The sequence below is a fragment of the Typopeltis vanoorti genome, chromosome 13 (assembly GCF_054136105.1).
Source record: "Typopeltis vanoorti isolate ZY-2024b chromosome 13, IOZ_Tvanoo_1.0, whole genome shotgun sequence".
Lineage (NCBI taxonomy): Eukaryota > Metazoa > Arthropoda > Arachnida > Uropygi > Thelyphonidae > Typopeltis > Typopeltis vanoorti.
In genome coordinates this window covers 76,444,131-76,459,311 of record NC_143561.1, presented here as the reverse complement: position 1 = coordinate 76,459,311, position 15,181 = coordinate 76,444,131, and the positions used below count along the sequence as shown (strand labels likewise).

The 15,181-nt window shown below is 37.1% G+C and overlaps 1 protein-coding gene across 2 annotated transcripts in view; it reads right to left on the bottom strand.

The window, feature by feature from the left end:
• LOC150100293 (intermembrane lipid transfer protein Vps13-like) overlaps nt 1-15,181 on the bottom strand; it is a 654,685-nt gene that overhangs the window by 101,384 nt on the left and 538,120 nt on the right. For both annotated transcript variants that reach the window (XM_090402852.1, XM_090402853.1), the window contains 2 exons: nt 3,432-3,621; nt 2,436-2,599 (listed from right to left, as the gene is read on the bottom strand). In XM_090402852.1, the coding sequence (XP_090258978.1) occupies nt 2,436-2,599; nt 3,432-3,621 (354 nt within the window). The remainder of the gene's footprint in view (nt 1-2,435; nt 2,600-3,431; nt 3,622-15,181) is intronic.

Sequence of the window (15,181 nt, the reverse complement as noted above, 5' to 3'; positions counted from 1 at the left end):
ACCATTCTTAATTTGAATAAATTGTTTTTTTATTTTATTGATTTTATTAGTTTTAAATTGATTTATAAATTACGTGTTATACTACAGATTAACTCGCACTTGGCATAGGAGGTTGGTAATCGACATATGAGTATATTCGTAGTTGGCTTCTAAGGCACATATATAATATACTATATTTTAGTTGAAATTATTTCCGTTCTACCAAGCCCCCAGACGTGCTCTCCACTTTATTCAGAATCCAAGGGTCCAAATTAAGGTAATTATACTAAGGGTTAACTTGTGTTTGGCATAGGAGGTCGGTAAATCGACATACGAGTATACTCGTAGTTGGCTTGTGAAGCTCATATATGAACTACGAGTATACTCGTAGTTGGCAGCGAACGTGTTAATAAGATTATATATCCATTTGACTTCTACCCTATTTATTCTTCAAACTCTCAGGACGCACTCTGATATCGCATCATTTATGTATTGTTTAAATGCTTTCCATGAACTGTCGATATTCTTCCCATCCAGCAACCAATCCCATTCCAGTGAACTCAGTATACTCCTGAGTTGCTCATAATTTCCTGCTTTGTAGTTCAGCATGTAACTTTTTATGAATGGCACATTCATAAACTTAGTCACTTCCCAAGTGAGTACCGTATGATCACTGTCACCAACCAGAGGCAGAATAGTTACATCTTTAACTGAAATGCCCTCTGACACTATAATCAAATCTAACACTCTTTGATCTTGAGTTCCTTCTGTCACATGCTGCTTGAGGAAGTTGTCCTGCAAACTCTCGGGACACACTCTGATATCGCATCATTTATGTATTATTTAAATGCTTCCCATGAACTGTCAATATTCTTACCATCCAACAACCAATCCAGCTCCATAAATGCATTTTCATTCTTCTCATGAGATTCTACTGCTACTACCCCATCAATATCTGGATAATTAAAGTCTCCCACTATGATTACTCTTTTCGTGCTGATCTTGCCTATTTGGTGATGCATTTCTTCATCACTAGCAACCGATACATCAGGTCTGTAACAACACCCCCCGCATTATGTAATTCATCTTGTTATATTCCATCTCACACCAGATGGCTTCAAACTCACTGCTACATGAAATACTATTAATAGTAGTAGTACTACAATCCTAGGTCTCAACTCTAGCTGGATTCAAGTCATCCGATATCATTAGCAGCATGTCCCCTCCTCTCCTATTTTGCCTATCCTTCCTGAAAATAGTGTACCCTTTACACTCGATGCCAGTTAGTATGTCTGTTTCTAATAGCCAGGTCTCACTAATGCCCACAATCGGAGGTCCCAACATATTGACCAAGGCAACAAACTCTACCCCTTTGTTTCTGATACTCCTAGCATTCGTGTACAGACATAATAATCTACCTGCATGTTCTTTTGTATACTCTTGTCTGTAGTCTGCACAACACAGTTGGACAATCTGCAGATCTTTATTCTTCTCTAGTGCCTTATACATGTAGACATCTTTGCACATGTTTGATGGGTCTGAACCAGACGAATACAAAGTCAAAATCGTTCCCTACAAGTCAACATTTCCATGAGAAAGGCCCCTTCCTGTCATTAACACAATTATATAACATTGTTGCTCTTATACTCACATTCTCGCCACTTTATAATTCAGTTTCCCTGACTCTCTGTGTTAGATCTCATACCAGTTATAAGTTTTTCTAAACTCCTGGTACCAAACGCATTCAGGTGTAGGCCGTCTGTCTTATACAAATCCAATCTTCCCTCAAACTCACTCCACACATCTAAAAATTCACATCCATTCCTTCTACACAGCCTACGCATCGAATCATTTGCCATCATAGCCTTCTTAATTCATTTTTATCATAATTAAATTTTATCAATTGCTTAATTCAAACTAATATTTCATACTAGATACCCTGATGTACTTATACAATGGTTCAGGACCAGTTATATTAAAAGTAAAATGAGATGAAGAAATCTTTCAAAATTAGAGATTTCAATTTCACTAACAATCACCTTTTATGACTAACTGCAGGCAGCTGATGCATATCATGTGTTTTTATGTTTACTGTCTAGCATGAACTTACCTATTTACACTGCAACAATTTTTTTGCATGCAATCAACTTTGTGAGTTTTGTATTTATGTTTTGATGTGTCTAGCCCTGATGAAGCCACCTGTTCTCTTTTAGGTGATGAAACTGATTGGTGTAATTTGTTTAAGTGATGACTAATCCCTGTTTTCTATGTATCATGTTTAGTCATAAAACTTTCTTTCATTAAAATATAATCATTTCTTGACCTATATTCTTAAGAAGAATATTAGATACTATGCTAGTCTAACATAAATAATACAGAATGTGTTTATAGCTATAGTTTTTTCTTTTTCTTTTAAACAGATTAACATAAGCATGAAGTAACTTATCACAACTTACCATTATAAGTCCCTTCCCACTTTGGGCCAATCCTTGTCCAAGATCAGCAGGTCTCCTACTCAGATTTTGTCTTCGTTTTCTCTGATATTCCTTATCCATTGTCAGAGCTGCTAACCCTTTGCCTAGAGTTCCAGTTATTCTAGAAACTGCACCAGCAGCTCCACCTGTAGAGATCAATCACTCAATATGATGCACAATAAAGAAAATTTAAATTAAAAAAATTAAAATTATACCATAATTTCTATAATTCTTACATTTTTAAGCATGCTATTCAATTATAGAAACTATTTTCTAATTTAATTAGAAGAAACACACGTATAAACCACAGTGAAAATGATTTAATTGTAAATATTTCATCCTAAGTATCTTAGGACATCATCAGTACAGTATTTAAACAAAAATTAGGAATAACATACAGTTAGGGCGCATGATTACAATAGAATCTCATGAAAACGTGAATAACGTGCTAATACAAAAAAAAAAAAAAAAAAAAAAAAAAAAAAAAAAAAAAAAACATTAATTATTTAACACAGTTTTGTATGATAATTTCCCATACTTTAGGAATAGTAAGAACATCGTTGCGGTTAAGGTTTGGTCTGTGTAGTAGGGCTTCAGAACTTTCTTTGTATAAACGTTCATGTTTAAATAAAGATCTATGTAAAAGTTTTAGTTTATTCCTAAAGTATGGGAAATTATCATACAAAACTGTGTTAAATAATTAATGTTTTTTTTTTTTTTTTTTTTTTTTTTTTACTACTTTAGCACGTTATGCACGTTTTCATGAGATTCTATTGTAATCATGCGCCCTAACTGTATGTTATTCCTAATTTTTGTTTAAATACTGTACTGATGATGTCCTAAGATACTTAGGATGAAATATTTACAATTAAATAATTTTCACTGTGGTTTATACGTGTGTTTCTTCTAATTATGAACGCACCACAGGTTTCGTTATTTAAAAAAAAAAAAAATTTTCTAATTTTATATACTACTTACCTACAGCATGACCAAATAAGCTTTTTATTCCAAGAGCTAACCCCTCAGCAAATTCCTCAGGACCCTGAATTGCACCTTGAAATGGTTCATAAAATAAGTCTGTAACACCTTCTCCCAGTCCCATCAACAAACCAACAGGATTACCAATTACATCAAGTCCAAGAACCAACATATATAACTGTTTCAATCCCTAATGACAAAAAATATACAATTTAATGCCACATCATAATCTTAATATATTTTTAAACTGATGTTAAGGGATTAAAAACTCTGACATGGATAAATTCAGCTTTTAAAATTAACTGTTTAATAGTTGATGATATAAACCATGTATTAGTAATGCTCTGAGTCAACAAAGCTAATTTATGGTAACATTTTGAAATCACTTAGATTTAAACTCGAAGTATAAAGTGCAAATTTAAATATAAGTGATCTATGTAATATCATATTTTAAATATGAAATATTTAAAGATTAAAATAGCATTACATCATAAAAAAAAACAGAAAAATTAAGACTTTTTCCCTCACTATTTTACATAACATTTAGCATTCATTATTTAAAAAAACCCTTAAAGACTACAACCTTGTTTGAGTAATTAATAAGACCTTATTAATGTTTTATATATCATAATGTGTGTACATACCAGCAGAGGAGTAGCAAGGGGAGGGCGGAGGGGGCGATACTTTGAATCTTTTTGAACTTTTTCAGTTAATTCTAGTCTTGAGAACTCAGTTCCAAATATTGTAATACTAGTGTGAATTTTCCTCACAATTGCTGTAAGTGTTGCTAGTTGTGAGAGGAGTTTTTCTAAATAAAATTGATTAAGAATTACCTACATTACTATGAAATAGACTTCGCCAATGTCATTGATGATTTTGCTAACAGAAAAGCAAGAAAAATAACATTTTAGAATGTTGAAATTAAAGTTTTACTTCAAAAATAAACATAGTGTTTTAATTTATTTCCCTATACATCATTTTGACTTTTTGTAGTATTTTGGTGTGTATTGAGAGGGATGGCAAAAGCTCTAGCTACACCACTGCATACCAGATATACACACATGTATGAGAACATACCTAACATAATAAATTTTGCTAAGATAAACTATAGAATGACTAATACAGCTAAATGCTGATCCAAACCTATCCTCAAGTGAATATATATATATATATATATATATATATTCACTTAAGTGAGTTTCACTTGGATTAATTAGTACTGGAAATTCTAATTATACAACCTTGTCATTAAAAACTAGTAGGTTACTGCAATGCAATTTTTTTAAATTTAATTTTTATTTATTTATTTATTTATTTTGTAGAATACACGAAATAGCCTACAATCTTACCTTATTGATCTGAAAACTAATTAATAACTCAAAATGTTGAAGTTTGAAAATGGTTTGTGACCTACAGTGCTTAATATTATCATAGGACTTCTTCATTGAAGTCAAGAGCCATTATTATTACAACCTCCATGGAGTCGACAGACTCATTGTGGAAGGTTCATTCAACTGGCAACATATTTATCATATAGAATCTTAAAATCCTTAACACTCCTTGCATTAACAACGCATTCTGGTAATGCATTCCATTCACTGACAATTCTCAATGTAAAAAATCTACTCCTCACAGCCTTCTTCACATTTTTACATAAATTCCAGGAATGACCTCTGGTTCTTCCCTTCTCACCTTATATTCTTTTTATAATCCCCTCTGGATTAATCTGATAAAATCCTCTCACTAACTTTAACGTCTCTATCATATCACCTCTCTTCCTCCTATCCACCAAACTCTGCAATCCACATCTCTCCAACCTCTATCCATAGCCAGCATTCCAAACTGATATTGTCTTAGTCACTCATCTCCAGACTCGCTCCAATGTCTTCTCATCACAATGAAAACCAGGTGACCTGATCTGAGCACAATAGTCCAAGTGTGGTCTGAACAGTGCCTTTTAAGTGGCACAACCACTTCTTTATCCTTGCGTGTTAGAGTACTTCTATCATAGCAGCACTACGATGTGAAACCTTTGCAACACTAGCAATATGCCCTCTAAACTTCATTGTACAATCAACCATCACTCCCAAATCTCTAATCTCATCCACTTCCTGCAGTACAGCACCATCGATATAGTACACAGCCTTATATTTCTACACTGCAAAATGCAACACCTTGCACTTATTGATATTAAAATTATAACCCCACTCTTTTGTCCAAGAAAAAAGTCTATTCAAATCTTCCTGAAGGGATTCAGCATCAGCAAATAACTGAAGATTCCCAGTCAGTCCACATGATGTATTGTTTACAAACAAGTTAAACAGCAGGAGCCTAAGAACAGAACCCTGGGGCATGCCACTGTTACCCTTATTTTTTGAGAGACTGCTTCATCATATATATAATCTGGTATCATTCAGAGAGCCAATCTCTGATCCATCTAACCAATATATTGATTTTACTGATTAGGATTCAACGAATTTACTGATTAGGATTCCACATGGAATTCTAATCAGTAAATTGCAGCATATGGGAATGGACATGGGGTTGGTGAGATGGATAGGAGGGTGGTTGACGGAGAGATATCAGAGAGTGGTTTACTCGGGAGTGGAGTCCACAAGACGGCCTGTGACTAGTGGTGTGCCACAAGGATCTGTTCTTGGACCACTGTTGTTTAATTTGTTCATAAATGATATAGGAAATGATCTGAGAGGAACAGTTCATTTGTTTGCGGATGATGCGAAGTTGGGTAGGGCAATAGTGAATGCAGATGACGTCAAAATTTTGCAGGATGATTTGGATAGATTGGAGGTCTGGGCTAAGGAGAATGGATGTCAGTTTAATGTGGCAAAATGTAAGGTTATGCACTTTGGGGTGAAAAGATTGGCGGCAGATTACTGCATTGGTGGAACCCTGCTCCAGGAAATTGATGAAGCACGAGATTTAGGAGTGTTGGTAGATAAGGAATTGAAATTTAGGGGACACATTGCAAAAGTGACCAAAACATCTCATCAAATCACTTGGTTGCTGAGGAATACGTTGACAAGCAGAGACAAGCAGGTTATTGTTCCTCTCTATCGAGCCTTGATAAGACCCCCATCTAGACTACTGTGCTCAGATTTGGTCACCTAGGTTTCTTCTTGATGGGGAGGAGGTGGAGAGGATCCAGAGGCGAGTGACCAAGATGATAGCAGGTCTGTGGAATGAACCGTATGAGAACAGGTTGAGGATTTGTGGGTTGCAAAAATTGGTTGATAGGCAGAGGAGGGGAGATATGATTGAGACATTCAAATTACTGAAGGGTTTCTATAAAATTAATTCAGAAGATATTTTTGAGAACAGGGCTGGTTGTGGGAGGACTAGGGGACATCCATGGAAACTGGGCAAAAGTGTGGTTAGTAAAGGTGTTAGAGCTGGGTTCTTTACTTTTAGAGTAGTGAATGAGTGGAATGCGCTCCCTGAGTCTGTAGTGGATGCTGTGACAGTGAATGAGTTTAAGGCGAGGTATGATATGTCAAATAGTTGTGATGAATATGATTTGGGGCCTCCCTCGATGAGTCTAATGACTCCCTGGAGTTGCCCGTAATAATAGTAATAGTAATATGCCTATTCCCATCCTTGCAGCTTGTACATTAACTTATGATGTGGCAAATCTATCAAACACTTTTGAAAAGTCCAAAATATCACTGTATATGATTCTCCCTTATCTGACACATTCATCACCTTATCATAAAATGCAAGTAAATTACTGAAACAGGACCTACCCTTTACAAATCCATGATGACCATCATAAAGAATGCCATGTCCATCAACCCAATTCTGTATTCTATTCCTTACCAATCTCTTCAAAACCTTGACCACAATTGCAGTTATACAGACTGGTTTATAGTTGGAGACTTCTGTCTTAGAACCATGGTTGTGGAGTGGTACTATTTTACCTTCTTTCCACTCCTTAGGAACCCTACCCACTGCAAGACTTTCTTTAATTAACCAGGTCAAAGACATAACCAATGGTGGTGCACATTCCTTAAGCATACGTGGTGATATGTCATCCATTCCCAAAGCCTTATTTACATCTAACCCAATCAACATCTGATAGACCTCTGTTTCTTTCACTTCCAATTCTACTAATACTTGCCTTCCTCCTATATATTGTACCGGAAAATTTATACCAGTATAATATACACTGATAAAGTTCTCGTTCAATAATTCCACTATATCCTTTACAGCTGTTAGTTTGCTACCATGACTATCCACCAATGTTAGTCTGCCATAATTATTCTTCCTCTTGCTTGCCATGTAGCAGAAAACTTCCCTTGAGTTAACCTTGGCCTGACCAGCCAATCTACTCTCATACTGCACTTTTTCTTTCTTTACCATGCTCGTCACATTTCTAGCCTACCCCTTATACTCTTCATGGACATGATCACCACCAACTGTCTTGTACCTCCTCCATAACATTTTCTTTTCCAGCACAGCTTGCTTGATTTCACTGTTCATCCATTTCACTCCCACTCTATTTACCTGCTTAGCCCTCGGTATGCAGTCATACATTGCTTTTGTCAGATACCGTGCAATCACCACTTCCTACAAGTCAGTCAATAATTGCATTCTGCACATCCAATGCCTGCCTCCATGCAAAAAAAAAAAAAAAAAAAAACCCTACTTCTCATTATCATGCAAAACTAGCAAGGATATTCTCTTGTTTTCTTCTATCATTCCCAAAGTCTTTCTCCAGCACCAGCTGGAGAAAGACTTTGGGATTATCTGGATTATCTGGATTAATGACCTCATTAATGAGGTCATTAATCCAGATATAGCAAGATCTTCTCAAAAGGAATGATAACTTTCTTTGTCTCTAACTGTTAGTGCATTATTCAATAACCAAGTAATCCCATGAGCTGCATTGGCCACCTTTGCAATATGTCCTCTAAACTTTAATTTCATATCCACCAACTCTCCTAAATCTCTAGCTTCATCAGTTTCCAGAATCATTATTATTATTACGGGCGACTCCAGGGAGTCCTTAGACTCATCGAGGGAGGCCCTAAACATCATCTCCTCACAACTATATGACATTCTGCAGTATCAATCATACCTTGCCTTGAACTCACTCACTCACCGTCATAGCACCCACAACAGACTCTGGCAGCTTATTCCACTCATTTACCACTCTAAAAGTAAAGAGCCCAGCTCTAACACCCCTGCTAACTACACTCTTGCCCAGTTTCCATAGGTGTCCCCCTAGTTCTCCCACCACCACCAGTCCTGATCTCAAAAATATCCTCCGAATTAATCCTATAGAAAGAGTTTAGCAATTTGAATGTCTCAATCATATTTCCCCTGTTCCGCCTATCAACTAATTTCTGCAAACCACAAATCTTCAACCTGTTCTCATATGGTCATTCCATAGACCTGCTATCATCTTAGTCACTCACCTCTGGATCCTCTCCACTTCCTCCCCATCAAGAAGGAACCTAGGTTACCAAATCTTGGCACAGTAGTCGAGATAAGGTCTTATCAAGGCTCAGTACAGAGGTACAATAACTTGCCTGTGTCTGCTCATCAAGGTATTTTTCAACAACCAAGTGAGTTGATGAGCTGATTTTGCTACTTTTGCAATGTGTTCCCTAAACTTCATCTCCCTATCCACCAACACTCCCAAGTCCCTGGCCTCATCAATCTCCTGGAGTACAGTTCCACCAATGTGGTATACTGCTGCTAATCTTTTCACCCCAAAATGCATAACCTTACATTTTGTCACATTAAATTGACATCCATTCTCCTTAGCCCAGAACTCCAATCTATCCAAGTTGTCCTGCAAGATTTTGACATCTTCTGCATTCACTATCGCCCTACCCAACTTTGCATCATCAGCGAATAAATGAACTGTTCCTCTTAGATCCTTCCCTATATCGTTAATGAACAAATTAAATAGCAGTGGTCCAAGAACAGAACCCTGCAGCACACCACTAGTCACAGGCCGTCTTTTGGACTCTACTCCTAAATAAACTACTCTCTGATATCTCTCCATCAACAACCCACCTATCCATTCCCATATGTTGTAGTTTACTGATTAGAATTCCATGTGGTATCCTGTCAAATGCCTTAGCCAGGTCCAGCAGTATCACTGTAAACCCATTACCCTTATCCAGTTCAGCCATCACTGTGTTATAAAACTCGAGCAAGTTACTGAGGCATGATTAACCCTTCACAAAGCCATGCTGTCCCCTGTACAGTATCTCATTTTCATCAATCTATTCCTGTATTTTTCCCTTGACTACTTTCTCCAAGACCTTGACAATGACTCCTGATATGCTGATCAGTTGGTAATTTGCAACCATAGTCTTGGATCCTCCTTTGTGCAATGGAACTATTTTCCCCTCTTTCCACACCTTCGGGACTAAACCAGACCCCGAGACTCAGATTAAACAACATGGTCAAGGGCACTGATAATTCTTTAGCTGCTTCATGCAAGACCCGTGCCGGTATACCATCCAATCCCACAGATGTGTTCACATTAAGGTTCTGTGATAGACTATTCGCCTCCACTTCATTCATCACAATTCCCATATAAACTAATGGTTCCTTCATTTTTTCAATGTCACCACCTAAATGATATACTTTTGCAAAGTGCTCGCTCAGTAACTCCACTATATCGACTGATTCAGTGACCTCCTTACCATCGTCATTCCTTAAAATCATTTTGCCGTGTACAGTTTTTTTTTTTTTTTTTTTTGCTTGCAGCATATTGAAAGAACTGTTTGGGATTCTCTTTAGCTTGCATAGCTAGTTTCCTTTCATAATCCGCTTTTGCTTTTTTTAGCACACTCGTTACCCTTCTGGCCTGCACTTTATATCATTCGTGTGCCTGCAGGTCACCTTTCTTTAAATTCCCTCCACAGTTGTTTCTTTTTTTGCAGCTCAAGCTTAATGGTGATATTCATCCATTTAACCCCTACTTGTTTTACTATTCAGACCCTAGGTATACAATCAGCCATAACCTCCTGTAAATGCTCCTTGACCACTTCCCATGCTCTATCGACATCCAGCCCTTGCAGTTGTACATGCCATGGCACTGATCCAAGCAATCTCCTAAGCTTGTCATACTTGCTAGCATGGTAATTCCACATATACCCTGTCTTAATCGAAAATTCCACACCTTTAGCCACCTCTCAGGTCACTCTCACCAATAGGTGGCAACATGGTCATATTCATTACAGTCAAATTCTCAGATGCTATTACCGGGTCAAGCACTCTCACACCCCTAGTATTTTCAATTACATGCTGTCTCAGATAGTTATCACTTAATAATTGAATGAAATCCATTTCCTTCCTCACATGTGTCCCTCTCCCCTTCCAATCAATGTTACCATAGTTGAAATCCTCCATAACAATTACCCTCCTTCCACTCATTTCACCAATTTGTTTATGCATATTATCTCCACCATCTATTCCATCACCTGGTCTATAGCAGCACCCAACTGTATATTTTGTTCTGCCAATCTCAATCTCACACCAAATAGCCTCAAATGAGCTCTTTTCACTATCCTGCAATACAACTTCAATTCTCCTTGGCTGCAGTTCATCAGCTATCATCAATAACACTCCTCCCCTCAAATTAAATAGCAGTGGCCGGAGTACAGAACCTTGCAGAACTAGTTATCACATGCTTTCTCCAGTATGCTTCTCTGTCCACAAGCTACCCTCTTATCCATATTTCCCACTTCACATCTGCATAATACAGTTCTATGTAGTATACTGTCAAATGCCTTTGCAAAATCCAGTGTATTATCATATAGCCATTCTCTTTATCCAACTCTATTATAAAAAAGTTAGTAAATTATAAAGACATGATCTGCTCTGTTTGGAAGCCATCCTGCTTCCCAATAGAGTACCATAATTTTTTTTACTCATTCCTGAATTGTCTCTGACCAACTTTTTATAAATTTATACAAGGGTGGTCTGAAAAGTTCTCAGCCTAACAATGAAAAAATGAATTTATAATTTCAAAATAATTTTTATTTTTCAACATAATCTCCCTTAAGACTAATACATTTATTCCAGTGATGCTCCAATGCCATTATCCCATCCCTGTGGTGGTTCTTAGTAAGATCTGCAAAATACCCCTCTACAGGTGCAATCACCTCTTGTTTCGAAAAAAACCCCCCGCAGGAAGAGTTTTAGTTTTGGGAAGAGATAGAAGTCAGAGGGAGCCAAATCTGGGGAATAGGGTGGATGTTCCAACAATTCATAGTGCAGATCCCTTAATTTTCCCATTGTCAAAACACCTTTGTGGGCATTTGCATTGTCCTGTTGAAAGATGATTTTTTCCTTCTGCAAACCGGGTCTTTTCTCACAAATTTTTTCGTTTAGTCTAGTTAAGAGATCGGAATAATATTCCCCAGTTATTGTTTTACCCTTTTCAAGATAATTAATAAACAAAATGCCTTTAGTATCCCAAAACACTGATGTCCTGACCTTTCCTGCTGATGGAACCAACTTTGTCTTTTGATGCTGAACAACCGGCTTCTGTCCACTGTTTTAACTGCTGTTTGGATTCTGGTATGTAATGCCAAATCCAAGTCTCATCCATAGTAATAAATCGACACACAAAATCAGTTTTATTCTTATTAAAACGCTCCAAGCATTGTTCAGAGATTTTCGTGTGAGTGTGTTTTTGATATGCTGTGAGTAAGCGTGGCATCCATCTTGTGCAAAGCTTTTTTCATTTGAATTCTTCATGCAAAATATATCCCACACGTTCTTTCGAAATGCCTACAGTCTCAGCAATTTCATGCACGTTCACTCGCTGGTCATCCAATATCATATCGTGCACTTGATCAATGATTTCTGGTATTGTCACAATTTTTGGACAGCCTTCACGTGGATCATCTTTAAGGCTGGTACGGCCATGTTTAAACTCGGTAGCCCATTTCTTAATTGTTGAAAACGAAGGAGAAGAATGCTCATAAAATTTATGAACCTCGAATGAATTTCTTTTGGTGTTAAACCTTCTTTTACAAGGAATTTTATAACCGCATGACACACAATTTTATCCATTTCAAGGGATACAGACAACACTTTTGCTTCGGACAGCTGTATAAAACAAACTACTTGATAGAATGACTTGGAATTTCACATGGATGCTTATGACAGATGTACCAACTTGGAAAAAAAAATCTTGTTGAAAGCGTTGCCATCTATGGTTGAGGCTGAGAACTTTTCAGAGTACACTCATAAAATAAATTATTTTGTCCTGCTTCTGCTCCTCCTTTAGGACTCTATCAGAGCTGAGAATTAAGTCAAACAGCCTCGTCACAGGCAATGCCAATTTCTTTGGTAATTTTTCTGTAATTTGTAAGCAGCTATTCTAATCTTGCAGCCATATTTGCATTGAGATTCTGCAACACCTATGTACTATCTCTAACCCCCATGAGTTCATGTCACATGTCTCAAGTATACACTCACTTGGACATTAGACCTCTGCAAAGTGGTCACTTAATAATTCAATTATTTTGTTTCTGTCACTTTATAATCAGCACATATTAAAGATATCCTTAAATAATCATTATTCCTTTCACTTGGCATATAGCAAAACATTTCTTTGGGATTTCGTTTGGCCTTCTCAGCTGATTTCTTTTCAGAATCAGATAATCCTTTCCTTACTATGCTGATCACCTTTCTTGACTTTGTCTTTTACTGCTTTTATGGAGCTCTTTATATACAATTCACATAATTTTTTTTTCTTTTTTTCCTCGGCTCCTGCTTAATGGTACTACTCATCCATCCAATTTCTTTCTACTTGATTTATTCTCTTGACCTTGGGTACACTCCTTTCTTAAGATACTCCTTGACCATCTTCCATGAACTGCTAATATCATCTTTCCCTTGCATATTACATTGTGCCGCTACTTCAAACTACCTTCTGCACAAGTCCTATATTTCCACATATGCTCCTTCTTCACTGACTGAAAATTCCACATCTAGTAACTTCCCACTTCAAGACAGCATGATCACTCTCCCTAATTGGAGGCAATAGGCCACCAAAATGGTAAAAATATAACTGCTGCAGAGGATATAGTTGAAATATTAAATGATATTTCAGTTCATAAAGGTATTTCACCCTCATAAATGTGATATCATACAGAGTCTGATATCACAGAGCAAACATTGCTACCTTAAATGCACATCTTCCCTAGTGTGAGGAAATACCAACTAGACTTCTAGGTAGTAGAGTTCTTTCATCACCCAGTGAAATACCACCACTCTACTTTTTGGAATGGTGGTATTTCTTTCTTCTTACCTGTAGTTTGGGGGGATGGCATTACTGGGCATAATTATTACACTGTTATCATTTTCAACTAGGGAGCTAGTTCTTGCTTATTTGAGTGTACAACAAAAGTTTACTGCAGGCTGACCACCAGATAGTGCAGAGGACTGAACCTGATGGCAATGCATCTGTTGGGGGCATCCCAATCAACTGGCAAATAATCCTAATATAATGCTGCTTACCCTGCCAGGTCATGCCTGGAAGAAGACCAGGTCAGTGGTATACAGGGGGGGGGGGCACTGTCCAAGGCCACACTTGTACTGGAGTCTGGGCATTCCCTGTGTGTGTGTCAATCATAAAAATACTAAAATACTAGAGTTTTCACTGCGGGTATAAAAAAAATCTCCCATAAAAAATAACAAACAAGTTAAAAATATGAAAAATATAACAGAAAAAATGAGAACAAATAATAAAAATATGCCCCAACCCATCCATAATAATAGCAAAACTTTTTCCAATAAGAAACACTTTCATATTCATTTCACCATCAAGTAAGGCATTAATACAAACATTAGTGATATACATCACTAATGATTGAATTAATTGTAAAGAGATCAAAACCTGATCTCTTTTGCCTAACAGAACCTTAGTGGGCATCCTCAATGATCACAGCCCCCTCCCCCCCCTCAACTATCCCAGCTACATCCTACATGATGTATTTTGCAAAAAAAGGAAGGGGATGAACATGTGCTTTTGTGAAATCCGATATCCCCTATATCCAAGGCTATCCAACTTAAAAACCCCACTTTTCAATTTGCTCTGGTTCAAGATATCCATATCTCACTTTACAGCCTACATTTGCTTATTTACTGCTCTCCTAACTCTGACAACCCTGCTGCCCCTTTTGACTACCTCTCACTAAAAATTGATTTCTTATAAACTAGTTACCTAAATTTTGAGATCGTTCTCCTTGGGAACTTTAGCATCTATAACACAAACTGACTCCCCTACTCCAACTTCACAGTTCAAATTGGAAGGGAATCTGAATCATTTGCAATCAGTCATGGCCTAAACAAATAATCAATCTGCCAACCAGGATACCAGACAATCCTCATCATTCTACCAATATTCTCGACCTTTTCTTAACTAGCTCTTCCGCCAAATACTGTGGATGTCCACTCTTCCCTTGGCAATTCTGACCACAATCTTATTCAAGTTTCCTTCTCTACAGTTTGTCCTCCTCTCAGCCAATCTCAGCCTCATACCCTATGACACTATAACTGTGACAATGCTGCTTTTCTGTGATCAGATTACTGCTTTTGCTCTCATGATCCAAACACCTGCACTGAACTAGTAACCAAAATAACTTTTCTGAAATGAGAGCCTTCATTCCCCACTCCAGTGCAAACTCTCAACCTGTATCCAAGCCCTGGTTTTCAAAATAAATGTGCTTCTGCAGTCTATGATATAAATGCAGCTT